General features: G+C 42.6%; 1 protein-coding gene and 1 gene segment (V, D, J or C); both read left to right on the forward strand.

The window, feature by feature from the left end:
* The window catches only part of LOC125347236, a 248507-nt gene that overhangs the window by 144549 nt on the left and 76296 nt on the right, over positions 1–27662 (forward strand).
* Positions 1597–4790, forward strand: LOC125347243 (anionic trypsin-2-like). Its single transcript, XM_048340363.1, has 5 exons — positions 1597–1636; positions 2657–2828; positions 3590–3843; positions 4211–4347; positions 4630–4790. The coding sequence occupies exons 1-5, from the start codon at positions 1597–1599 to the stop codon at positions 4777–4779; spliced, it is 753 nt and encodes a 250-aa protein (XP_048196320.1). The 3' UTR covers positions 4780–4790.

Here is a 27662-nt window from a genome sequence, read left to right on the forward strand (position 1 = left end):
TTTTATATTCCATGTTATATCACATTTTCTCAATTCATGCACCTATTGAATTGCATCAGGGATTGTTCCCTAGCATGGTTATGGTGAATAGTTTAGCAATGAATATTAGAATTTATCCTGACTAAACATATTAACAAAAGTATAGTATATGAAGGGGAGGATTCCAATGACATGATGCCCTTGAACAACGAACTCCCAGTATCATAAAATGAATCCCAGGACGTAGAACATGCCATATCAAGGGAGGTGAGAAACATAGGGAGATACAGGACAAATGAGAAGAATTATGGCCAAATACAGTCATCATAATCAATGCACATGTGTGAAAACGGAAACAGGAAATTGAGGTGATGAGTGGGATTGGGAATGGTGAGCAGAATAATGGGAGGGTGACATTGACAAATGTGCATTTGATTCACCAACTAGCATGTTGTGATGAAAGCCACTTGGACAACTATGTAAAGATAATTAATGCAAAAACCCCAGAAAAATTAGCAGTATACTATCGATGTTAGTATACACATTTTGAACATTCATAAGGCACTCAGAAATAATAATAACAAAAGCACTCCCACTCAGATAAAGGCCCATGAGACATTAGGCAGTATGCAATGCTAGCAGGTGATATGGCTGAGCTATGGTCCCTTGCTTGGGGATGCTAGCCCATCTATTCCTAGGATCAGATTAGAAGTTGCTGTAACAGCCCACATCCACATCACCTGCAATATATCCTAATTCCATTTCCGCCACACCCAGACTGCCTTCTCTGACCCAATGGCCAGTATTAAAATGGAGATTTCCCCACTGTGTTCAGCAGAACTCCGAGTATCGCCAACATTTTAAAGAGTTCTACTCACCTGCTGTACATTTGACCTCATCCCTGAAACCAAAAAGAACCAGCCTGCTGAAGTCAGAATGGTATTAAACACAATTAGCCACTATACAAAGTCAGTATCCGTACACTAATGGGCAGTGGTGCAAATAAAAAAATAAACCACCACCAACAACCAAAGAAACCCTCCAGGTTGAATTTTAGCAGTATTACAGATCCCACACCCCAAAGAAATTCTGAATCTCGCTACTCATTATCTACACATCTCATTATTTTTTTGGGAATTCTGTACCCCAAAGGCCTGAATTACCCAATGTATGGGGAAGGTGAGGAATTGGAAGAAGTCATTATGATAATGGACAGAACTCCTTGGAAATGGACTATGCCGAAAAAAAAAGTAGATCCAAAGAATTCCCAAGACGCAGTACATTCTCTTTGGGGAAATATCTCACTTTTTTCACCAAACGCATATTACTATCATAAATAATGAAAGGATTTGCCAGTTTTTTCCATCCCAGCCTCCTACCAGGCAACAGCTGTTCTCCCTCTGCCCTCTGAAAAGGAATTTCCACCTCCCTTTTGGGCCACCTATGCAAAGAGTGTCCAAATATATCACAGATGATGCAATGCCTCTCCAGGTGGGTAAACCTGCAGGTGTGTGTTATGAGGGAGGGGAAGTGATCATTCCAACTTTGTGCCCTCCTCCCCATTCCAGGAGTATAAAGACAGGCATGGACCACTGTCCAAGTCACCCATCTCTCACCATGAGCTCACTCCTGATCCTGGCTCTTGTGGCAGCTGCTGGTGAGTTCTCTGCTTTGCCTTGGACTTCATCTTTTTGAACAAGGATGACATGGGCTGTTGATCAAAGCTGTCTCTGCTATCCTGCCTCCACACCTGCATTCTAGTTCCTGCTAGACTTTCTTCCTTCACTCCTTCATGAGTTGTATATTAGTCTGACCTCCCTTACTTCTCATGTCTCTATTCTGACCCCTATCCTCCATTGACCTAATGCAGCTCTAAGGAAATGGTGGCTCCAAAGGAATCCCAGGTAGGAAATGGCCATGTGATGGACAGGTGAGATTACTGACCTATGGGTCTCTGCTCTCAAGGAGCTGCCGCGTTCATGCCAGCCATCTTCTGCTTGGGCCCCAAAACTCTGAAGTGGCTCTAGCATAGACAAGTTTTACCTCAAATTAATAAAGTGAAAGTGTAAACATTACATTCTGTCAGATGTATACCCTTGGAATTGTCTAATTAGGTATACAGGTACCAGCCTGTACATTGCGATAAAACTGTCACAAAGCTGAAGATTATGCAGCCATGTTTATGAATCATCATTCTCTTGACCTACATCAGAATGGGAATATAGGTTCTCTATGCAAGCTTTGCTGGTTTAAACTTTATGCGAGGTGATATACAATAAGCTCTACTCAGTCATGACATTTCCCTTGCTATGCTGAATCTCATCATCTGGACCTCCAACAGGCAAGGTTTGTAGATAAGTACACAGACAGAGTCAAGTAGTTGAGAAGGTCAAATTCTGAAGGCACCCTACTGCCTGATTATGAGGTGATCTTTCTTTATGTCCTCAATCTGCAGTCTCAGAAGGAAGTCATATCCTTCAGGGTTTCTAGACTTGTACCCAGGAGATGCCAACATTCAGAACAATAACACACTGTGACTCCAAAAGTCAATGTTCGGTACTGGCTTGGTTTTAGTCACTGTGATGATTAGGACTAGTAATTTGCTTTCTGCAGAAATAGGGTTGAATCCATTCTCCAATACATTGCTGTATTGGCTTCTTCCCTATCTTCACTCCAGCTGCTTTTCCTCTTGATGATGATGACAAGATCGTCGGAGGCTACACCTGTGCAAAGAATTCCGTCCCCTACCAGGTGTCCCTGAACTCTGGCGCCCACGTCTGCGGTGGCTCCCTCATCAATGACCAGTGGGTGGTGTCTGCAGCCCACTGCTACAAGCCCCACGTGCAGCGGTAAGTGCAGGGCCCTAGGCTCGCCTTTGAAGAAAGATGGCTTGATCCTCATGTGGGCTACAGTCTAAGTAAATGGAAAAAGCTATGCAAAAAGAAGCTTTCTTGATGGAGATGGGGTTGAAGACCCAGGATTCAAATAAACAAATATTCATTAAAACATAAGCTTTGGTTCATAGCCAGGAGGAACACTGTAATGTGGCAAGGCTTCAAGAGGGAGGCACAGCTGGATCAAGGCTGTCATCCAAGCTACTCAGGAGGCTGAGATCTGAGGATCACAGTTCAAAGACAGGCTTGTGAGAAAAGTTTATGAGATACTCATCTCCAATGAACTGCTCAAGAAGAGACAGAAGGGGTCCTTTCACTCAAGTGGTAGAATGCTAGCATTGAGCAGTGCCAAGGCCCTGAGTTCAAGCTCCATGAATGGCCTAAAAAATAAAAAAAGAAACCAAAAAGGCCTTCAAGATAGAGGAATGAGTGTCTCATAGTAGAGAAACTATTTCCAAGTTTTCAGGCAGGGGGTTGGACAGTGGTGAGTGTTAAAGTCTGTGTTTCACCTGAAGATGCACCTGGGAAGCATTGCCATGTGTAAGATCTCTCAGTCCTGAGTGATCCACACAAGGGACTCATAACCCCCTCTCCTTCACTACCCATGGTTTATCCTCATGGTGGTGCTGCATGCCCATTTCAAGCTTCTGGACACAGTCTCATTAGAAAGCACGAGCAAAGGGAATGACCTTCTCAATCCACTCGACTTCCCACAGCTTCATCCAAGTGAGGCTGGGAGAGCATAACATCAGAGCCTTTGAGGGAGGTGAGCAGTTCATCGATGCTGCCAAGATTATCGTTCACCCTCAGTATAACAGCACAACCGCGGTCAACGACATCCTGTTGATCAAGCTCTCCTCACCTGCCTCCATCAACTCCCGTGTGGCCACCGTGTCTCTGCCATCCTCCTGTGCTCCTGCTGGCACCCAGTGCCTCATCTCCGGCTGGGGCAACATTCTGAGCTTTGGTGGTGAGTCGAACCATACTCTTTCCCAGAGTCCACATTCCCTATACTATCTACAATACTGAATGTCACTGGGAAAGATTCTCATCACTTCTGGGATTCAAGTAGATTTCATGTAACTACCATACACCAAATATTGGATGACAGAGAGATGCAAAGATTCTCTACATGTACATGAGAAAGGTGCTCTAGATGGTGTTATTTTGGTTTTGGGAAGGTGAAGGCCATAAGCTCCTTCAGACAAGCAAAATTGTTCTTTCTTGCTTGGACTTGAATAGTAGAGTACTCTGCAGTGGAAACTGGTGGATTGTTCCTCTCCAGCCTGGTCTGACTCTTACTTCTGATTTCTTTGATGTTTCCCTGCCTCTCCAAGTCTACAATCCAGACCTGCTGCAGTGTGTGGAAGTTCCTATACTGAATCAGGCTGACTGTGAAGCATCCTACCCTGGAGAAATCACCAAGAACATGGTCTGTGCTGGCTTCCTCGAGGGAGGCAAGGACGCCTGCCAGGTGATTTTTCCCTTCTCATCAATGCTTCTGATCACAAATAGAACCCACTGGGAACATGATTTGAAGGACCAATTCGGGGAGGCTAGGATTCTAGTGCAATATCTCCAGGCTCCATTGAAAAGTGAATAAGACTCATTTCACTGCATATCATCCCCTTAGCAAAAGCAGAGCATGGACCCCCATGAGAAAGACAGGGGAGACAAATGGGGTGTTGAGGTCAGGGTGAGTGGTGTTTGATGTCTTCTGGTCTATGACTTACACCACATTGCTTCTTCATCCTAGGGAGATTCTGGTGGCCCTATGGTGTGCAATGGAGAGCTCCAGGGAATTGTCTCTTGGGGACTTGGCTGTGCGTGGGAAGGATTCCCTGGGGTGTACACAAGAGTGTGCAAGTATGTGGACTGGATTCAGAACACCATCGCTGCCAACTGAGCACCCTCAGTCCCTCTCAACAAAAGTGCCAATAAAGTGAATCACCCCTCCCTGAATGTGTCTGTGCCATTTCTGGAGAAAAATATCCTCAAAGCTGAAGTGACAGATGAGAACAACTCCTCTTTCGTACTACTCCTCTCAAGGGAAGATACTAACAAATAATGTCTGCCCCTACACTTAAAAATAATCATAGGCATTTAAGAAGGATTCTATACTTCAGACAAAAATGATCTGTAACAATGATCATGTAAAAAGCATTCTTAAGCTTGATCATTGGGCTGGCAATGTGGCTTAGTGGTAGTGTACTTGCCTAGCATGCATGAAGCTGTGGGTTCGATTCCTCAGCACCACATATATTGAAAAAGCCAGAAGTGGCTCTGTGGCTCAAGTGGCAGAGCGCTAGCCTTGAGGAAAAGAAGCTAAAGAGATAGAGCCCATGCCCTGAGTTCAAGCCCCATGTCTGGCAGAAGAAACACAAAACTTGATAGTTCTATATGTCCTAACATTATTACTGTGCGCACATGTGGGCATGACTGGTGAGAACACCACATCCTTGGACTATGGCAGGAAACCCTTACAGCCAGGGTAATTGTATCTAAAGGAACTTCCATATCTACTGCTCCAGTGTATTCTTTTCAGTCCACTACATACATGTTAATAAGCCACTTGTTCTCTCTCATAGCACTAGGTACCTTCTTACAGGAACCCTCACTGGCCTTTTCCTGAACACCTGCTCATGTGATTACAGGACAGAAAAGTAACCCCTCTGATTTCATCTATCACATTTTCATGAAACCTGTCCATAGATTACAATACCAATATGCTTTCACCATCCTGAGAACTTTGTTTGCTCTGCATCTCTTCTTTGGATGCATTCTACCAAATATGTTGGTTGCTATTCTAGACTGAGAGAAAGAAAGCAGATTTGCAGACAGAATTACGATCACATGCAAATCTCATACACAGAAGATGATAGATGGGCAAATTTTCTCTTTTGTGTCTACCTGTGCTGTAACCAAGCATCCAAGGTCCTTACTACAGTTGTGCTCTATTGTTTGAATCTGGTTTTTAATGTCTTCCTAGCACATTGTTACTGACATCTGCATTTGCGGAGGCCAAACAGAGTGTGGTAGAGGAAAAACTGTGTTCACAATGATATATATCTGTTGTAAGTATGAACCATAATACTTGTTGAAATGGACTTGGAAAGAGTTGAAGGGAGATGAAACAAAACAGTGAAGATGCTAGTTTGAGAAAGGTACATTGTACATACATCACTAAGAAAGCCCCTGGGATGACATACAATGCAAACAGAAATGTGCTTAATGTTTTTCTACATAGCAATGAGGAAGAAGATGATAAGAGAGAAATAATACAATCCTATTCACAATAGGCTTATACTTAACCATGGAGGGGAGCAATTCCTAAAGGAGACTGAAAAACCCTTAAAGAAAGATGTTGAAGATGACAGCAGAAATGAGAAGACAAAGAAAAATAAATCCAAAATTCCCCTGGAAACAGGAAAGATGAATGAAGAATAGGTGGAAGACAACACAGTTAGGAATTCATTGTATGTCTGAGCAGTGTTTGCTCTTTTCTATACTCCTCTCTACTAAGAGGGTGAGATCTGAAGTCTAAGGTTCAAAGCCAGCCAGGAAAATCCATGAGATTATTATTACCAATAAATTACCAGAGATAGCAGCAGCAGGAAACAAATACATCTTCTTGAGTGGCTGGAGAAAGATGGCGCCGAAAGAATAGGGAGGCACCCCGACTCGCACCAACTGAATAGCGAGCTGGGAACTACAACACCCAACACCCCACCAAGAACCCAGCAAAACCAGCATCCAGAAGCAGTGGAGAAACGCAGGAAAACAAAAAGGAGCAAAAAAGAAGAACCGAAAACCTACACAGAGCCGGAGATTCACCAGGGCACCCTCCCCCCACCTGCCGACCCTGGCCCAAACAGGGCCAGGCTGGGAAAGGGGAACCCGGCGATCGGCAGACAGGTTGCCAGGAGCGCAGAATCCATATAGCGGGAGACCCCACGGACACAAGGCAGGGTGCGGACCAAGACACACACCCACAGCGACGAGAAGTTCGGGTCCACACCGGATTCGGACAAGGGAACCCAGTGCGGCAGAAAGAGGGAACGGGGGAAGCCACCACAACACTTCGCCAACCCCTGAAGGGCCAACGGCTGCGTGGGACACACACACAAAGCAGCAAAAGTGAGTCCCCCATAATCCCTTCCCCCAACGGGAGACCCAAGCCCGACAAAGAAGCTATATCTCCCTCCCTCCCCCTCCCCACTCCCGTGGGAACAAAGAACTCCCCAAATCAGGCGGGAAGCTCCCATCAGGCGCTGGGAAGCCAGTCTAGCAGGGGAAGGGCGGAACAGCCCCAAGCCCCCAAAGGTTCCTGAACTGGCAGAACCGGCCCCGTCCCCTTCCCAACAGGGGCCGGGGGACAGCCGGCAGGGCAAGCCCCACCCAAGGCGCCTGGTCCTTGCGGACTCTTACAACTAAAATCACAGGCGCTGGTGGGCAATACCAGCCCAGCAGGGTCACCTGAGCCTGATCACGTCCCCCCCCCCTCGCAGCGGAGTCGAGGTCTGAGGGTGCCAAGCCACACCCGGACAGTCGATCCCACTGGGCCCCACACATACTGCCTCCCCCCCCAACGGACTCGCGGGAGGGCGCAAGCACAACCCAACAACCCAGGGCTCGCTCTGGGAGGCAGACCCCGCTAAAGTGCCTGTTGTAGGGGACTCACAGTGCACAGGAGGGCGGGGCCCCGGCGAAAGCGCCCGCTCTGGTAGGCGTGCCCTGCACTGGTGGGCGGGGCCACAGTGACAGCACCTGCTGCCGTAGACACGCCTACACAGAAGGGAGGGAAGACCTACACACACCTCCAGATGCGCAAATCACAAAGAAACATAACTCAGTTCATCAAAGGACAAGCCAACTCGCCAGCTCCAAAAAGCAGCACGACTGAAGAGGAGATGGAGAATAACAAAGCAAATGAGGCCATGTTAACAGGAATGATCGAAAGCGTCAGAAATGAAATCAGAAAACCATTCCAGGAGTTTAGAGCGGAAATCTGGAAGGACACCCAGGAAGCCAAGAAAGAAATGGAAGCAAAACTGGATACAATGCAAGCCTCGTTTAAAGAAATGGAAGCAAAAATGGATACAATGCAAGCCGCCTTTAAAGAAAATCTCCACACCCTGAGAATTGAAATGCATGAAAAAATAGATTTAAAATACAACTCTTTAAAGGAAGAAATTTCCACGATCAGAGCTGATATGACAACCATGAATAGCTCTCTGACATCCATAAACTCCGCAATTGAAACCATAACACAAAGAGTTGACCATATGGAATCCAGAATCTCTCGCCTGGACGATGAAGCAGCTGACAACAACCAGAAAATGACCACACTCCAAGAAAAGGTGAAGCTTCAGGGAAGATTAATCCAGGAACTAATGGACAAAGACAAGAGATATAATCTGCGCATAATTGGAATAGAAGAAGGAGCCGAATATCAGAGCAGAGGGCTTAATCATGTTCTCAATAAAGTTATTGCAGAAAACTTCCCCAATCTCACAGGGGACCCCATCCAGGTAACCGAAGCCTATAGGACACCTGGCAGGCCAGACCCCAGGAAAACCACCCCAAGGCACATAATATTCAAGACTACAGACCTCAAGATTAAAGAGCAAATTCTGAATTCAGCCAAAGCGAAGAAGGAAACTTTTTTCAAGGGGAAGAGGATTCGAATAACATCCGACTTATCCACACAAACTTACCAAGCTCGAAGTGAGTGGAAGAACACTATCCAAGTACTTCAGAATAACAATTTACAACCTCAGATCAAATATCCAGCGAAACTGGAGTTCACATTCGAAGGGAGAACCAGATCTTTCCACACCAACGAGGAGCTAAAGGAGTATGTGAATAAAAAACCAGCCCTACAGCGAATATTAAGAGGGGAAGCCCACCCAACAGAGATTGTAAAAGACACACAGACAGAATCAGAAAGAAACTTCAATAGCCAAAGTCCAGCAGAAAGACCAGCTCACTAAAGACAAGAAGAAAAAAAAAAAAAAAAACAGGAAAAAACAGCCCAACAAGAAAATGGAAGGAGAAAAAACACCCTTATCCTTGATCTCTTTAAATATAAATGGCTTAAACTCCCCGATTAAGAGGAGCAGACTGGCAGAATGGATCCGCAAACAAAAAATTGACATCTGCTGTCTACAAGAGACCCACCTTACAGCAAGGGACAAAAACAGGCTTCGAATGAAAGGATGGAGCAAGATCTACCAAGCAAATGCACCCACCAAAACGGCAGGTGTAGCCATTCTGATCTCAGACAAGCTGGACTTCTCTTTAAAGTCCACTCAAAAAGACAAAGAAGGACACTACATATTAATACAAGGAAAAATCCAGAATCAAGACATCACGGTGATAAATGTATACTCACCGAACAAAAGAGGCCCGACATATGTCAAGCAAATTCTCACAGAATTACAGAGCAAGATAGATGCAAACACAATCATAGTGGGTGACTTTAATACTCCTCTCTCTCCAAGAGACAGATCCAACACCCAGAGGATTAGTAAGGGAGCTGAGGACCTAAATAACACCATTTCCCAAATGGATCTAACAGACCTATATAGAACCTTCCACCCTACAGAGACCCAATACACCTTCTTTTCAGCAGCCCATGGATCATATTCCAAAATAGACCACGTCATAGCCCACACAAAGAACCTCAGCAAATACAAAAGTATTGACATCATCCCATGTATTATATCTGATCACAGTGGATTAAAGGTAACCCTCAACAACAAAGGATACCACAGAGCCTATACACACTCTTGGAGGCTAAACCCCATGCTGCTATCCAACACTTGGGCCACAGATCAAATTAAAGATGAAATCAACGAATTCATAAGCCACAATGACAAAGAAAACACATCACAAAGAAACCTATGGGACACAGCTAAGGCAGTACTGAGGGGCAAGATCATTGCACTCAGTACCCACATTAAAAGAATGGAAGCAGAGCAGGTGAATACCCTCACGATGAAACTAAAACAACTGGAGAAACAAGAAATGACAGAATCTAAAACGACTAGGAGGGGAGAGATTACAAAGATTAAAGAAGAGATAAACGTGATTGAAAATAGAAAGACCATTCAACAAATAAATAAGACTAAAAGCTGGTTCTTTGAGAAAATAAACAAAATTGACAGACCCCTTTCAAGACTCACAAAAAAAAGAAGAGAAGAGACTCATATTCGTAAAATCAGGGACTCCACAGGAAAAATTACGACAAGTACACACGATATTCAAACAATCATAAGGAGCTATTTCCAAAACCTCTACTCAGCAAAAAACAATAATTTTACAGAAATGGATCAATTCTTAGAGAAGTACAAACTGCCCAAACTGAACCAAGAAGAAATAAATCAACTAAATAAACCAATAACTTACAGTGAGATACAAGAGGTAATCAAGAACCTCCCTACTAAGAAAAGCCCAGGCCCAGATGGATTCACCAACGAATTCTACAAAACCTTTAGTGAGGAGCTAATTCCAATACTCCTCAAACTCTTCCGCGAAATAGAAACGGAGGGAGAAATCCCAAACTCATTCTATGAAGCTAATATCATACTCATCCCCAAACCAGGCAAAGATCCAACAAAAAAAGAGAACTACAGACCAATATCACTAATGAACACAGATGCAAAGCTTCTCAATAAAATATTAGCTAACAGGATCCAGAAACTGATCAAGAATATCATACATCATGACCAAGTAGGCTTCATCCCTCAGTCACAAGGATGGTTCAACATCCGTAAATCAATCAATGTAATTCACCACATAAACAGAACTAAAATCAAGAATCACATTGTTATCTCAGTTGATGCCCAAAAAGCCTTCGACAAAATACAACATCCATACCTATTAAAAGCTTTGGAGAGAACAGGAATAGATGGAACATTCCTCAAAACAATAAAAGCCATATACAACAGACCAACTGCTAATATCATATTAAATGGAGAGAAACTTAAATCATTCCCCCTAAACACAGGAACAAGACAAGGATGCCCACTCTCCCCACTTCTGTTCAACATAGTGCTGGAATCCCTAGCCATAGCAATAAGGCAAGAGGAGGACATCAAAGGGATCCACGTCGGCAAGGAAGAAATCAAGTTATCCCTATTCGCAGACGACATGATCTTATATCTCAAGGACCCAAAAAACTCAGTACCCAAACTCCTACATCTAATAAACCAATTTGGCAAAGTAGCAGGATACAAAAGCAATCCACAAAAGTCAGCAGCTTTTCTGTACACCAGCAATAGACAAACAGAAAAGGAAATTATGGAAACAATTCTATTTACAGTAGCCAAAAAAAGAATAAAGTACCTAGGGATCAACTTAACCAAGGACGTGACGGACCTATTCAATGAAAACTACAAAAATCTAATAAGGGAAATCAAAGAAGACACAAGGAGATGGAAAGACCTCCCATGCTCATGGGTAGGCAGAATCAATATAGTGAAAATGGCCATATTGCCCAAATTGTTATACAAATTCAATGCAATATATATCAAAATCCCAGCCACATTCTTCACTGAAATAGAGAAACCAGTCCATAAATTCATATGGAACAGCAAAAAACCTAGAATAGCCAAAGCAATTCTAGGCAAAAAACATAGTGCAGGAGGTATCACCATACCAGACTTCAAGCTCTACTACAAGGCCATCATAACAAAAACAGCATGGTATTGGTATAAAAACAGATCGGAAGACCAGTGGATTAGAATTGAAGACCCAGAAATAAAACCGCACTCTTACAGCCAACTGATATTCGACAAAGGAGCTAAAGACATACAATGGAATAAACATAGCCTCTTCAACTACTGGTGCTGGGAGAACTGGGCAGCCATATGCAGAAAACTCAAAGTAGACCCAAGCCTATCACCATGCACCAAGATCAACTCAAAATGGATCAAGGACCTCAACATCAGACCTGAATCCTTGAAACTACTGAAGGACAGAGTAGGAAAGACACTAGAACTTATAGGCACAGGAAGGAACTTCCTGAATAGAGTCCCAGGGGCACAACAAATAGGGGAAAGACTCAACAAATGGGACTACTACAAATTAAAAAGTTTCTGCACAGCTAAGGTCATAGCCACCAAAATAGAAAGACAGCCAACGATATGGGAAAGGATATTTACCAGCACAGCAACAGACATCTACAGAGAACTCAAAAAACTAAGCCCCTCCAAGCCCAATAAACCTATTAGGAAATGGGCAAAAGAGCTAAAGAGAGACTTCACAAGAGAAGATATAAAAATGGCAAAGAAACACATGAGGAAATGCTCAACATCCCTGCTAGTAAAGGAAATGCAAATAAAAACAACCCTGAGATACCACCTCACCCCAGTTAGAATGGCCTATACTCTGAACTCAGGAAACAACAAATGCTGGAGGGGCTGTGGGGAAAGAGGAACCCTTCTCCATTGTTGGTGGGAGTGCAAATTAGTACAACCACTTTGGAGAACAGTATGGAGGTTTCTCAAAAAGCTCAATATAGTCCTACCCTATGACCCAGCCATACCACTCCTAGGCATCTATCCTAAACAGCAAAACCCAAGATATCAAAAGGACATTTGTACTTCCATGTTTATTGCGGCACAATTCACAATAGCCAAAATTTGGAAACAACCCAGATGCCCCTCCACAGATGAATGGATCCAAAAAATATGGTACTTATACACAATGGAATACTACATAGCGATTAGGAATGGTGAAATATTGTTATTCGCAGGGAAATGGTCAGAACTCGAACAAATAATGTTGAGCGAGACAAGCCTAGAACACAGAAAACAAAGGGGCATGATCTCCCTGATATATGACTGTTAACAAAGGGAGATGGAGAGACAGTAGAGACCAAGTCTGTGAACACTGTATATGTGCTTGATACATTGTATATTGCATATGGGTCTACCTGACCTAGACAAGGGATGGAAAAACAGGTTGTAAGATATCACAAGAAATGTACACACTGCCCTACTATGTAACTGTAACCTCTTTGCACAACACCTTGTAAAAAAAAATTTTTTTGCTCAATTAATAATAAAAAAAATTAAAAATAAAATAAAATAAAATAAATTACCAGAGAAGCTGAAGTTGGAGTCATGGCTCCAGTGCTAAGAAGCCTCTAGCAAAAGAAGAAAAACAAAAAACAAAAACAACTGAAGGACAGCTCTCAGGCCCTGATTCAAAACCCCAGAACTGGCATAAAAGAAAGAAAGAAAGAATTCAATATATATCCTCCAAAATTATTATGAAGCAGAGTGAAGGAAGGGGTGATTTGGGAGGGATGAGTGTTGAAATAGGTGACATTTTATTCATAATCTGCTTTGTTGAATGGCAACTCATCTGTAAAACTGCTTAAAGGTAATAGCAAAATAAAGCTGAGTGAAGGTCACAAGTTATACTGGTCATGTCACTGGACCAAATCTGATATAAAGACAAAAGGAACACTAAAGAATACCCAAAAATGTTACCACATGGCTATAGTAATCCAGTTTTCATTAAGGAGGCAAAGACATCTAATTGAAAAAGACATCCTCAGAATGGTGTTGAGAAATCTGGACAACTCCAACAAAAGATGGAAAGCAGACCCCCAAGATCACTCCTTGCACTTAAATCAACTCCAACTGTATCAAGTATCCAAACTTTAGATCTGAGACTACTATAGGAACACTAATGAAAAATGAAGGCCCTGACATTATCTGAACTGTACTCAAATCAACCAAGTAAGTAAAAACATGAATGCATAAATTTGACAGCATCCCATTAAAATACTTCTTTTTATATATAGATATATATATTTTTATTATCAAACTGAATTACAGAGAGGTTACAGTTTCATACATTAGGCATTGGACCCATTTCTTGTACTGTTTGTGACCTCCATTAAAATACTTCTTCACACATCAGAGCCAAGAGACAATTTATGGTATGAGAAAAAAATCTTCACCTACATTCAACAGACAAAGGATTAGTACCTAGCACAAACAAAGAGCTCCAAAAAGCTGATCCACTAAACAACAGATAGCCCAATGAAGAAATGGGCAAGAGAGTGGAATAGACAGTTCTCAGGAAAACAAAAACAAAAACAAAACTTGCAGTCTAATAGATACTAGTAGCAAACTTCAATACCCTTATCTAACATCCAGGTTATGCAATCAAGACTCTATCAACATTGCTTATCCTCCAAATCTGAATAACAATCATTAAGAAATCAATAAATGACTAAAGACCTTAAGAGAGACTTCTCTGAAGAGGAAATGAGAATGGCCCAGTCATTTGAAGAAGGGCTCATCACTGGCCATAAAAGAAATGCAGATCAAAACAACAGTGAGATTCCACCTTACCCCAGTAAGAATGTCCATTATCAAGTGGGAGTATAAACTTAGTCAACTATTCTGGAAAGCAGTATGGAGGTTCCTCAAAAGGCTAAACATAGAACTCTCCTATGCCCCAGCAACCTGGCTTTTGGCATTTACTCAAAGGATTATGAGCTAGATCACTCTGAAGCTACCAACACAACTATGTTTATCTCAGCACAACTTGTCATCGCTAAAATATGGAACAAACCCAGATGCCCCTCAGCAGATGAATGGATCAAGAAAATGTGGTTGTATGCACCCATTGGAATTCCATGCTTCTTTTAGAAAGAATGACTGGGCCCTATTTGTGAGGTCAAGGAAAGACTTGGAGAAAAATCATACTAAGTTACTAAGTGAAGTGAGCCAGACTCAAAGAAACATAAACTCTATGGTTTCACTCATTGGAAACAATGAGTACTTGTCTAGGATAGTCCTAGCAGAGGTGCACAATAGCTCAATGAAGCGATGTTACATAGGATTACATAAGATGATGCTAAGGGAAATTAACTACAAATTTGGAAATAAGTGGTTTATCTTTGTTGCTGTTATTTTCAATGTACTATATGAAATTATGCCTTTTTCTTTTGTCTTTCTTCCCCATGGTTTTACCCCTGATGTCACTGGGCTGACTTTGGTGCACTGGATATTTTATGTACGTTTATTGGAACTAGGGAAGGGGAACAGCAAAATGGAGGCAAAAAGAGTAAAAGGTGAACCAATGCAACAGCAATACCTACAGATAATATGCTGTAAGTAAACTGTACATCTTGGAGGAGTGTGGGGAGGGACCGAGGAAGGGGGACATGGGAGAAAAATGAAGGAGGAAGTAACAAGTTACATATGAAATTATAACCTTCTCTGTACATCACTTTGATGATACATTAATTAATGTTTTAAAATGTGACAAATCAAGAAAACAATCAAAAAACATCAAATGCCAAAACAAATTTACAGAGAAAAAAACCATCCTAAATTTTTGGTTGAGATGTAAACTAGTGTAAGCACTGTGCAAATCACTATAGATATTCCTCAAAACCTACAAATTGACCTGTGTGATAACCTTATAGCCTTTTGCTTGTGAGCATGGCTGTGAGCCAGATTCTCCACAGCAGAGAACCATTGTCCAGAGCTTTAACCTCACACTGTATACCCCATACAATGTCGGAGAGACTTATGCCAAGGGACATGCACTGCTGTGCTGGGCAGTGCCTGTCAAATTACAGGTGCTGTTACAACTCCAGTGGGAGTCCGTTGCTTTTCCTAGGTGCTCAGTTCACAGTTGAAACTATTCCATATTTCAGTTCTCAGGTATACAGAATGTGTGCTATTTCCTCTCATAGCCATAGAAGAAGATGGAGAACTACCCATTCTTACCAAGACGTCATGGGAAAATCCAGAAAGTCCTCAAGGCTACAGGAAATCATGGAAAGTTGGTGTTTATGGGATTTCCTACAGGTGGCATGTGAAGGGTTTGTTGTAGATCTCGTCAGAGGTCCAGACAAGGTCAATTATACATCCAGTTACAACCTCGCATTTTCCTTGCTGACAGAAATAGAACTTGGACATTTTGACTCACCACAGATATCAGAGTCTGAATTTGTTATGATCTTGGGACCTCTGACCCATATGCAAATCTGACACACACTTCATTGTTATCTCTTAACATACTTCTGTTGATTATTTTTTGTGTGGGGTGATTATGAGATTACTGCTGTTCTCAAGAAGATGGACCTTTGAACTTGGAAAAAATTATACTAAGTGAAGTGAGCCAAACCCCAAGAAACATGGACTCTATGGTCTCCCTCATAGGGAATAATTAGCACAGGTTTAGGCTAGTCACAGCAGAGGATCCCAAGAGCCCAATAGCTGTACCCTTATGAACTCATAAGATGATGGTAAGTGAAATGAACTCCATGTTATGGAAATGACTGTTAGATCACTGTTGTAATTACTTTCAACATGCCATGTGAAACCATAGATTCTATTACTGATGATTCTTGTATCCCCTTCCTGTGGCTGCACCTGCACTATCTCTGTATCTTATCTGAGTACATTGGAAACCGTGTGTACTGGTATTACAACTAGGAAACTAAAAGGAAATACCAAAATCGAGACACAGGGTAAAAACATAAACGACTACAAAAGAAATACTCGCAAAACTGTTTGGTGCAAATCAACTGAACAACTCATGGGGGGAAAGGAAAAGGGGGGAGGGGGGAATGAGGGAGGAGGTAACAAAAAGTACTAGAAATGTATCCAATGCATAACGTATGAAACTGTAACCTCTCTGTACATCAGTTTGACAATAAAAATTTTAGAAGAAGAAGAAGAAGGTGGACCTTTTCAATCCTATCTGTTTACCCAGACAAGAATACAAAGATTTTATGAAGTGCAGAGAAAGAAAAGAACACTGTTTTTGGGAAGGGAGAGTTTGGGAATGGTTTTTGTGGCTCAGAATCGATGTGAAAATGTTTTCCATGGACAGGACTATTTGTGTTAATGGAAGAGGGAAGATCAATGCTTTCCTGATGTATATTGCTTCTGCATAAGATTCTTAGAGCAGCATAGTTTGAGGTACCAGGAATATAAGCAGAGAATGTCCATAGATACAATTGGCTTAGGCTCTACACTCTAATGATTAGGATGGGTCCCCAAATAGATGCAACTAAAGTTGTACATTCATGCAGCTATGGGTATGTTTACATTCAAATATTTTTCTCTTTTATCTATTTGTCTAGGATTTTTGCCTGCATCCCACTTGGTACTTTGCTTTTCAAAACATTCTATTTAAATCCTGTTGGCTAGTTTTTCTATGACCATTACCCACAAAACCTTTCCATTCTTCATCAACATTTTTACTTTTAATATTCAGAAGCACCTGTAAACTTTCCCACCTGAAAGACCATCAACTTGATTGATGTCATTAACTTGTGCAAATTTACCCAGAAGAAATGTGGAAAGTTGAGGAACAATCATATTAATCATATTATAGATGTTCCTCCTCTGCCATTGAACATAGACAACCCTTTTTCCATCAAATCCTTGATGCCTTCTCATCAAGAGAACAGATAATTCTAGGTCTTAGGAAAAAACAATTTAAAGTCTGCAGGTTAAGTATCTTCTCTTATTTATGTAAATGATGTAGAAACAGAACGTCTTTTTCTGAAAACCAAATTCTTTCCCAGGAATTTTGCTATACAGTGGAGTCATTTCAACCTCTCCTAAGGCTTAAAAGTAGGAATTGGGTTGCAAATGGGATTTGATTCGTATTATAACATATTTTAATTCATATACCCAGAAATTAGGTATTTCTACTCAGACATTGTCTACTTCTACTTGGACCCCAGCATCCTTTTCAAGTAATACCTGGACTGGGAAATCCTCAACTGCTTTTTGTCTAAAACTCCCAGTTGCTTTCCTCTTCTCCATTACTTTTTGAAGTATCTTTTTTATATATCTCTCCTACAGTATACGTATGCTTTTTTGAAAATGATTCTGTATCCATGTAAAAGATCTCTGTAGGAACAACTACAAAAAGAGTAAGATGACCATGTGCTTCTTGTCCTTACTCCTGTTGATGTTCACATGCCCCATTTGAAAGGAAATCAAAGACTTGGAACAAATTACATTAAGCAAAGGAAGCCAGACGCAAAAATGCATATGCTACAGCATTTCCCTCATTTGTTATAATCAGAATGTGCCTATGAACCCACAGTGAACACAATGGATAATAAAAAACAAAAAATTACACTTGGACCTGATTAGTTCAACAAGACTCTAAACATTCACAGCATGAACTGTACAACTTGAGGCAAAGGGGAAAAGAACAAGAAAAACTCAGAGAAAATGAGGGAAAATGTGATACTGTTCAAAAAGAAATGTACCAATTATGTCACATGTAAATGTAAGAACTCCTTACATTACTTTTAAAATATGAAAAAATAAAACACAAGAAAGGAAATGCTCACATACATAAAAATATGCAAAGAACACAATCTTCAAGGATCAGCATAATTAATATTGTGAAAGTTTCTATACTTTCAGAATTGACTAAACATTCAATATAATGCTCCACATTCCAATGATATTTTCACCAAAACAGAAATAAATGACATTGACATTATTGCAGAAACAAAGTAACCCAAATAGCAAAAAGAATCCTAATAAAACATTAACATGGAAAGATTATAACACTTGAATATTCGATATATGTTACAGAGACCTAGTAAAAAAAATTACAAAGCTGGCATATAATATGCACATAGACAATTCAACAGACATCCAGAAGTAAACTGGTACATCTGTAATCATCTGCGGTTGGGCTCTGGCTATACCTTTTAAGGGGCAGTCCCGAGAGGCCTGCCTCTTCTCCCACCCTGGGGCTGCGTGGCTGATACCCACTCCTACCTTTTCCCCGGGTATGGAACCGGAAAGGCAGCCCAAACCAGCCCCGCCTCCCGTCTGGCTAGGAGCACATGGATATCATAATGGCGCCAAGCAGAGCACAAAAGGGCGGTTCTGTGGGCTGTGATCTCCGCCTCTGGGGGAAGCACCGTGACATCACTGTGATGGACAGCTCAGTTTAGCCTGTCTCTAATTTGCGCTAGCGACTCCAGGTCCCTCCCCTTCCTGCCGCCATTACTCTTATATAAACCCCTCCCCTGAGTAAAACCGATGGAAGTTCCAGAAGCTTACCCCAAGACAGCCCGCATGTTCTGACTCCTCATTCTTTGCAAGTGATGTGGGGGGAGGGGGGCCTCTCACGGCCACACATGCCAAGGCTTGCACATAGCCCTCACTCCAACATTGCTGTCTACGGGATGGGTGGTCTATGCTCGAGGGTGAAAGAGGACTACACAGGAGATAACAGGGCCAGACATAATGGCGCTGTAATGTGGGGCAGAAAAAGCCCATGGGGAATGTATACTGAGCTACCAGTAAGCCCTTGGTACGCAGATCGTTTTCTGGGTGTGGGGTCCCCCCCATTGGCAGGGAGATGGGGCAGAGCCAAAGTAGATTCACACTCCAAAATACCGGATTGGAGTTGTGGGACACTCGGGCAAAGGACCGAGGGATTTCGGAGCATGCTGCTGGCCTTTTTAAATGGGCTGCTAGGGAGAGGAACAGATTTTCCGCTGCCCAGAGGGACAGGCTCGCGTGCGGGTCCGGCTGCGGCTTCACGGCCAGCAGGGCAGGTGATGCAGATCCAAGCCCGGTGTGGCCGAGAGGCGATGGGGGTGGCGGTGGCTGCGGCCCTAGCGGCAGCTGCGGCCCTGGCAATGTCTGGGGCTGGCGTGCGCACAAGGCGGCGGTGGAGGCAAGCGGAACAGGTGCTGCTGTCTGGGCCGGGACCCCTCTACCACCTGGGTTCTGGGTCCCTAAGATGTGCAGAGAGCGCAGCTCCCGGGCCGTTGGCACGAAGCCCGTGTTGCCGGATCCTTGCACAGTTTTTGGCCTGGCGGCCCCGGAGGCAGCAGAGGCGGGAGGTCGGAGGCGCCCTATGGCGTGGCCGGGAGAAGTTTGGCTGCATGGGCTCCCGGTGGCACTCGACCGACTGTGGACCAGCGCACTGACATTCTTGGGGTGGCTTGCCCTTGTACCCGCGCCCTCCCCCACCTCTGAGGCCTGGGAAATTTATTGGACTTGCCTACCTAATACCTATTGTTGGCAAACCTACTTTCAAAGAGAAAAACAAAAAAAAAGAAAACGGTTTTAGATTTTTGTTGTTAATGTTTGATAGGTTTTGGGGTGGCCTCCTCCTGCCCTCACCCCTGGTGATGGGCGTGCCAAATCCCCCAAGGCTGGGTAGGGGCTTAAAGATGTCTTGCTGTGTTAAGCCGTGCCACGTTTCTGTCCTGTTTGTGTCTTGTCTCCCATCTCCTGGAACTTCTCTGGTCGTAAGAGCTGAACTGGTTTTTTCAAAATGTGACCTCTTCATTTCCTTGCCAGATAAACTGTGAAAGTTTTTGTTTCCTAGGAAAGGTTTACTTTTTTGCCTTTTGACTGATCACGTGGTTCTAAAATTATGGGCAAAATAATATCATTTTGCCACTGGAATTCCAGAAAACTTACATGGCCAATTAAAGAACAATTTTAAGAGCGCTCGAAACCCTGTGCACAAGCGTTTGTCTGTTTATGTCTGTCTGTCTGTTTGTCTGAGTGTAAAAGCATATAAAATCTAGTTTCATGGTTTAAGAATTACTGCCTCTTTGATGAGTACATTAATTTGCTTTACTTCTGTGTTAAACTTTCCCTTGCAGCTCATAGTGAAGTGCCAGACTTTGAAGTCAGGCCCCATTTTACCACGTGAACCCCATTTTACCACGTGAACCCCATTTTAGAATCGAACCGTGAGCCAATCAGATTTGTACCTGTGTCCTAATCTTGCTTGCTCGAACACCTGATTGTTGTAACCTTGTTCTTTGCCTTTATAAGCCCTGTGTAATCACAGCTCGGGGCTCCCTCCTAACCTCCTCTGTGTTGGTGGGTAGGACGAGGCCCAAGTTGCAGGTCGCTTAAATAAAGCCTTGCCTTGGTTTTGCATTTCGGAATGTCTGAGTCTCGGTAGTCTTCTTGGTGGTGGTCTTGTGACTTGGCACATTTGGGGGCTCGTCCGGGATGGCCCCAGAGACCCCCGAGACCCCAGACTCCGAAGGTAAGAAAATAGGGCTCTTCATTCTGTGTGTCTGTGTCTGTGTGATTTGTAGTTTTGTTTTCTGTTTAGGCCAGCTGCTTGAATCTGAACCTGTAGGTAGTGAAGGACCAGCCGGAGTGGACACGCTCGTATGGGCAGTCCTGGAGGACTTGGGGGACACCTCAAGCCCTCCACAGGGGGCTCAGGCTTCCCACTACCACCCTGAACCTGAAGGACTGGACCGGGAGGCCCTTCTAACGGGCGCCCGTCTAGTCCACTCTATATTCAGGGTTGTCTGGTCCGCTCCTACACAGGAACGGGAGAGAGAGAGCCTCAAGACTGTGTGGTCTGCCTCCTCACAGGGGCAGGAGAGACTCAGTGATACTGTGTGGTCTGCCCCCTCACAGGGGCAGGAGAGGCACAGTGAGACTGTGTGGTCTGCCTCCTCACAGGGGCAGGAGAGACACAGTCGAACCTGTAAGCCACGACTCCCTAAGTCTGTCTGTAAGTGTTGTCTGGTCTTTGTGCCTGTGATTATTTTTGTGTGTTTCTTTCTTACGCTGTGCCTGACTGACAAACAGATGTTGGGGAACGTTCCTTCCACTCCCCTGGACTTGACTTTAGCTCACTGGAAAGATGTACAGGTGACAGCCCACAATCAGTCAGTCAGTGAGAGTGTCCGCAAAAAAGAACTCTAGGGGGACCCCTACCCAGCCTTCTTAAGCAGAAAATTGTTTGGTGTGCTAAAATGTTTTACTAAGACTAAAAATGTTTTACTAAAAGTATCAAACCCTGGAAAATGAGGCTGGAGAATGCTAAAATCATTTGTTAAAGGTTTTTGTCTTAAATTGTATGGCCGATGCTTATTCAGCGCGCTTTAAGATATTTTGAAAATGTATGTGTGTGTGCATGTGTGAGTGTGAACATGTTCAAGACTGCAGTATGATGCAAAACTAAGTTTAAGTTTAAAGTCAAAGGGTCATCAAGTTTGGGCATTACCAAATGCTTTAAGGGATTTCTCAGGGTTCTTTAATTAAAATTAAAAAGAAAATCAGAGCTAAGTGTCAGAAATTTGGATTTAAAAGGATATATATATATATATATATATATATGTATATATATATATATATTAAACTAATGGGGATAGACGTAAACTCTCATTAACTCTATGTATGTAGGAAGAAATAGCAAAATGGGCCAATGTTTCTCACTAATATATTGGAAAGCTGAATGGATAAGTATTTCTAATTGTAATTCTTGCATTAAGGAAAAATTCAAAGGTCTTCATGCCATGCAGTAACTGGGACTGAAGAAAAAAAAAAAAAGGAGGCTCTTTAGAAACAAGAAGCCGTAGGCAAAGGGTGGCACCAGGTTTCAGAATTCCTGTGAGCTTCAGTTTTTCCGATGCAGATAAAAGCTAAAATGTTGTGTTAGTGTTTAAAAGGCTTTGGAAATCAAGAACACATTTCTAGATAAGAAATTTGGAAGTAAAATTGTCCTAAATAATTATTGCAAAGAGAGAAAAGGAGAAGTATGGCTACCGAAATGTTTAATTGCCATTCCAGCTTCTTTGTAGGTTTTTTTGTAACAGTTTCCAGCAGGCCCACAGAGAAGCACAGGTGATTCCTACAAGTTTGTCGAGATCTAATACTGACCCTTAATAAGTTCCAGGTAAGAGAGCATGCTTAAAAACTACTTCTGTGTGGTCCACCTTGTTGCTTATAATTGGAGTAAAGTGGCCCCTTATAAGACTCACTGATCTGAATCTGCGGTTCGAAGCCAGCCCGGGCAAAGAAAGGTCCCTGTGAGAGACTTGTCTCTAAGCAGCCAGCAGAGTGCTGGGAACAGAGTTGTGTGGAGCTCAAAGTGGTAGGGTGCTAGCCTTGAGCTTGAGAGCTGGGGGACAGCGCTCAGGCCCTGAGTCCAAGTCCAGTGGAAAGTCACTCCTCCTGGGACAAAAGTGATGGAGCATCCAGAGGCAGTAAAGCCACTGCTTGGATGGCAGAGATGGTGTCAGATCCTAGAGTCACTCCTTGGCCTTTCAAAAGTTAATCAAAGCCGGGAAGTCCTAGAAGAATAGGTCATAAGCATGCCTTTCCAATGCCCATGTCTGTCTACTGGGCAGGAACTTGCCAGTCATCTGTGATAATGGTAAGTAAGGGTAAGTTTGTCAAATGAGAGGATAGATTAAAATCTCAACCCCCGCATTTACTCAAAGCTCTGACTGGCACTGAGAATTTTAAGTTGATACATCTGTTCAGGAAAGAAAGCTTGTAGACCTGAGATTGTGTCCTTATTGAGATCTGTTAAAGGCCTGTCAGCTTACCAGTGCCCCCAATCAACAGATTACTAAAGGAGCTCGCCTCTGTGGGAATAGGCCAGGCGTGTATTGGGAAGTAGATTTCACAGAAATTACAAATATTTGCTAGTTTTTGTAGACACCTTTTCAGGATGGGTTGAAGCATATCCAACAAAGCATGAGACTGCGAATGTAGTGGCTAATAAGATCCTGGAAGAAATCCTACCCAAGTATGGCTTCCCATCCACCATTGGGTCAGACAACGGACAGGCTTTCGTCTCAAAAGTAAGTCAGGGAATAGCCGCTGCACTGGGGACAGACTGGACATTCCATTGTGCTTATAGACCCCAGAGTTAGGTCAGGTAGAGAAAATTAATCGGCCTCTAAAAGAAACCTTAACTAAACTGGCCTTAGAGACTGGCGCAGACTGGGTGTCACTCCTTCCTTTTGCTCTGCTTAGAGTAAGAAATTCTCCCTATCAGCTTGGCTTTACTTATTTTGAAATAATGTACGGGTACGCCCCACCCATTATCCCTAGCCTTCAGACTGAATTGCTTGCTGATTTGGATGATGCTGAATTTTTGTGTAAACTCGATTATTTGCAGCTCGTGCACAAGAATGTGACCCCAACTTAAGGCATTATATGATTCTGCTTCTGTCCCTACCCCCCATTTATTTAGACCAGGGGACTGAAATCCTTAGAACCACGGTGGAAGGAACCCTAGACGGCATGGCCACTTGGGTTCATTGCTTCCACGCCAGGCCAGCTGACCCCTTTGCCCTGGACGACGACAACTGTGGTGAAACATGGAAGGTCTCCAAGCACCCAACTCAGCCGCTTCGCCTTCGCCTCAAGAAAAGAAAGTTAGACTGAATATTGTTATAATTTTCTTTTTTCCTTCTTTCCTTCCTACCCTGGCTAGTGTTGATGTTATTTTGGCAGCTCACTCCAAAGTGAGGTGACCCCCTTATTTTAGGTAGTTTTGGGCTTGCTCAGGAATACGCGTATAGCCACCTGACCCTTAGAGCACAGCTGAGAAGTTTATGTATTATTTTGTTGCTTACATTTGGATACTAAACACTATACAGCTAATGGTAAGTCTGTATAGCTGAAAGTTAATTTTCAGTTTGCAGTAATCCTGCAGTCCCTTGGTAAAGTAGATTAAGATTATAGGTTCCTGGCTAGGTAAGGTCAACGCCCCTGAGTCAGCCTGAAGAAGTTACAGAAGATGGATGATCTGCACCCATCTGCCCCCCTTTAAAACCGAGGGACCAGAGTTGTTTTGGGGAAGATGAGGCAGGATATACTAGAGGCATGCAAAACAGAGGTACAGAGACTGTACTTGTAAGAAATGGTGACAGGCCCTTTGGTTACTACATTGGGCCCTACTGGCCCATGCCTTACCTCTATATCATCCCCTAGACATGCAAGCCATTGAAATGGACAGAATGGAGCCATGATTGGTTCCCAAGGTACCAAAAAGAAAAAGGGGGAAATGAAGTGCCAGACTTTGAAGTCAGGCCCCATTTTACCACGTGAACCCCATTTTAGAATCGAACCTTGAGCCAATCAGATTTGTACCTGTGTCCTAATCTTGCTTGCTTGAACACCTGATTGTTGTAACCTTGTTCTTTGCCTTTATAAGCCCTGTGTAATCACAGCTCGGGGCTCCCTCCTAACCTCCGCTGTGTTGGTGGGTAGGACGAGGCCCGAGTTGCAGCTCGCTTAAATAAAGCCTTGCCTTGCTTTTGCATTTCGGAATGTCTGAGTCTCGGTGGTCTTCTTGGTGGTGGTCTTGCGACTTGGCACAACAATAGGTGGAGTTACAGCAAGGAAAATCCCCAGGATTTTAACCCAAACGGATTGTTTTGGGGGTCAAGCAAACGTGCCTAAGAAAAACTCCAAAAGGTTCTAATATACAGCAATGAGTGATTTGACTGGAATCTCTAAAACTGCCCCTTGAGAGATACTAAGAATTGGAAAAGTTTTTCTTAATGGTTAAGAAGTTTATTTATCTGGTGTGATTTGATTCCTATGCTATTTTTGCAATTTAGATATATTGAAAAGGCAACATGCTGAGATTGGATTTCTCTGTTTATAATTCTGGTGAACACTGTTAAAAGTACCTTTGTTGCAATTGTTCTGGATAGCAGTCTAATGATTCAAGTACTAAATTCTATGTGTATACTGTAATGTAATAAGTAAGACTCCTAACTATCCTAAGTTAAATATAATCAGGCAAGTATTTTAAAGTATGTTTAATAAACTAATGGGGATAAAAGTAAAATATTACTAACTCTGTATGTAGAAAAAAATGGCAATACAAGCTAATGTTTCTCACTAATTTATTGGAAAGCTGAATGAATAAGTGTTTCTAATTTTGTAATTGTAATTCTTGCATTAAGAAAAAATTTTCATTTGAGTTCACAGGTCGTACAGTAGCCGGGACTAAAGAAAAATCTGGTTCTTTTAAAACAGGCAGCCAGGAGGCTAGATGCCACTTGGGTTCCAGAATTTTTCGGGTGCAAATAAGGCTGAGGCAAAGGTGTAAAAGCCTCCAAGTAATTTCTAGATAAAGAATTTGAACAACCAGAGTGCTAACATTTTGCTTCATAGAATACAGGTTAACATGTGTGCTAGCAGTGTGGATTTTGTGACTAGGGAAATCTTTCTACCCTGCTTGAACCAGAAGGGCATCAGACTACAAAAGCCAGAGAGTACTCAGAATAAGCAACCAGGAAATACTGGGGGATTTCAAATGTCTTTAAACAGTCTGCGTAGAATCTTGCAGGAGGTGTGACAGTCTATTTACTCTTAGCGAGTGAGGGGGTTGGGGGGCATCTCGCAGCCCCACACACCAAGGCTTGCAAGTAGCCCTCACTCCAGCTTTGCCATCTGCGGGATGGGGGCTTACGCTCCAGGGTGAAAGAGGACTACAGAGGAGGTAATAAGGCCTTGCAATCTGCCTGTTAAAAAATGCAAAGGACTTCACTGGACGATAGAAAAGCTCTTCAACAATTCTGTAAAAACTGGATATTCATATATAGACGTCTCAACTTGGCCCTCATTCTATCAAAAAATCAATTCAAAATATATCAAGATTCGTGTTTTTTTTTCAAGTTTTCTTTCTGCATGCCACTTCTACCATGGACAACATTTCTTTTAAGCAGAAGCATCATCCCTCTCATGAAGAGAACACTTTTAATTCTGGGACTATTAGATAACTTTGAATGAGGTACGAGGTAACAAACACTACAAGTAATGTATCCAATGTCTAACGTATGAAACTGTAACCTCTCTGTACATCAGTTTGACAATAAAATTTTGAAAAAAAATGATTACAAAGAATGTCAAGATTCTTAAGATAATATATAAACTCTAAATTTTCCAGGAGAAACAAAACTAGAGCCTTTGGAGATTTGGGCATAAAGAATGACTACAAATAGGCCTCCAGTAGCTGAGAGCATACTTCTAAGAGTAGAAAAAAAGTGATTTCATGAAATTAAAATGCTGCTTTTACACAGTAATGGAAACAACAGGATGAAGAGGACTCCAATGAACAGGAAAAATCTTCTCCTGCTAATCATCATTGTCTTCTATGTGTAGATTACCTGTAAATATATTCACCCAAGTTCTTCAATGCTCAAATTTCTCAGCTGGTTTACACCTGACTTTGATCAGCTCCATAGCGACTTGCTAAGGCATACCACTGGAACAGTGAGGAAGAATTATTACTATTGACCCTCATTTTCACATTGCTAGAGTATCTTGGCCTTATCAATTTTATTACAGTGCTTAAGGGGGACCTGGCTAAAGAACTCAAAGACATTACAGGAAGTGCATTTCGCTGTGTATTAAATTGCAGCCTGTCTCTCAGGAGGAGTTATGGTCACACAAAACCACTCCATCAATTTAAAGCTGTTCATGAGATCACAAAATATGGGAAAGGTGAAACTTCAAACTCTGGATAAAAAAAGAAATCTTCACAGAGGATAACGAATTAAAGCAGAGCTACGTGGATGACTCAAGACCACTCTCTTCCTAAAATGATTAACCATTGTTCCTGTAAAACACCTATCCAGTGCGTTTAGGAACAATGTTAGGGAAAACATCTATCCTTATTGTTGTATATACATCCTCACTTTTGTTCTAGCTGCATTTTATCTTAGAGAGGTGAGCCCCTGTGTTAGAGGCCAGGAACTTCAAGTAGATAGCTTTCTGATAAGAGGTGCCAAGTTAAATATTTATTCCCGGTACATTTCCGACACTAAGGAAAATGTCCAGAGGAATCCAGATGTCATATTTACCTTCTGAAGATTTTTGGTTTGATACCCAAAAAATCCTTAAGAGGCCATGTGCCACAAATCCCATACTTCATACTTTCCATGCCTTCCTGTAGTCTTGAGCATTTTTGCCATTATGAAATAACTTCTCTAGGAAGAATGGATATCTCTGAATTCCTGAA

The sequence above is a fragment of the Perognathus longimembris genome, chromosome 2, assembly GCF_023159225.1.
Source record: "Perognathus longimembris pacificus isolate PPM17 chromosome 2, ASM2315922v1, whole genome shotgun sequence".
Classification (NCBI taxonomy): domain Eukaryota; kingdom Metazoa; phylum Chordata; class Mammalia; order Rodentia; family Heteromyidae; genus Perognathus; species Perognathus longimembris.

Excerpts from the sequence above, each read along its gene's own strand:
- LOC125347243 (XM_048340363.1), top strand. The coding sequence starts at position 1,597 with ATGAGCTCACTCCTGATCCTGGCTCTTGTGGCAGCTGCTG. Across the intron at positions 1,637-2,656 it reads GGCTCTTGTGGCAGCTGCTG|CTGCTTTTCCTCTTGATGAT; the intron begins GTGAGTTCTCTG and ends TCTTCACTCCAG. Across the intron at positions 3,844-4,210 it reads CAACATTCTGAGCTTTGGTG|TCTACAATCCAGACCTGCTG; the intron begins GTGAGTCGAACC and ends TGCCTCTCCAAG.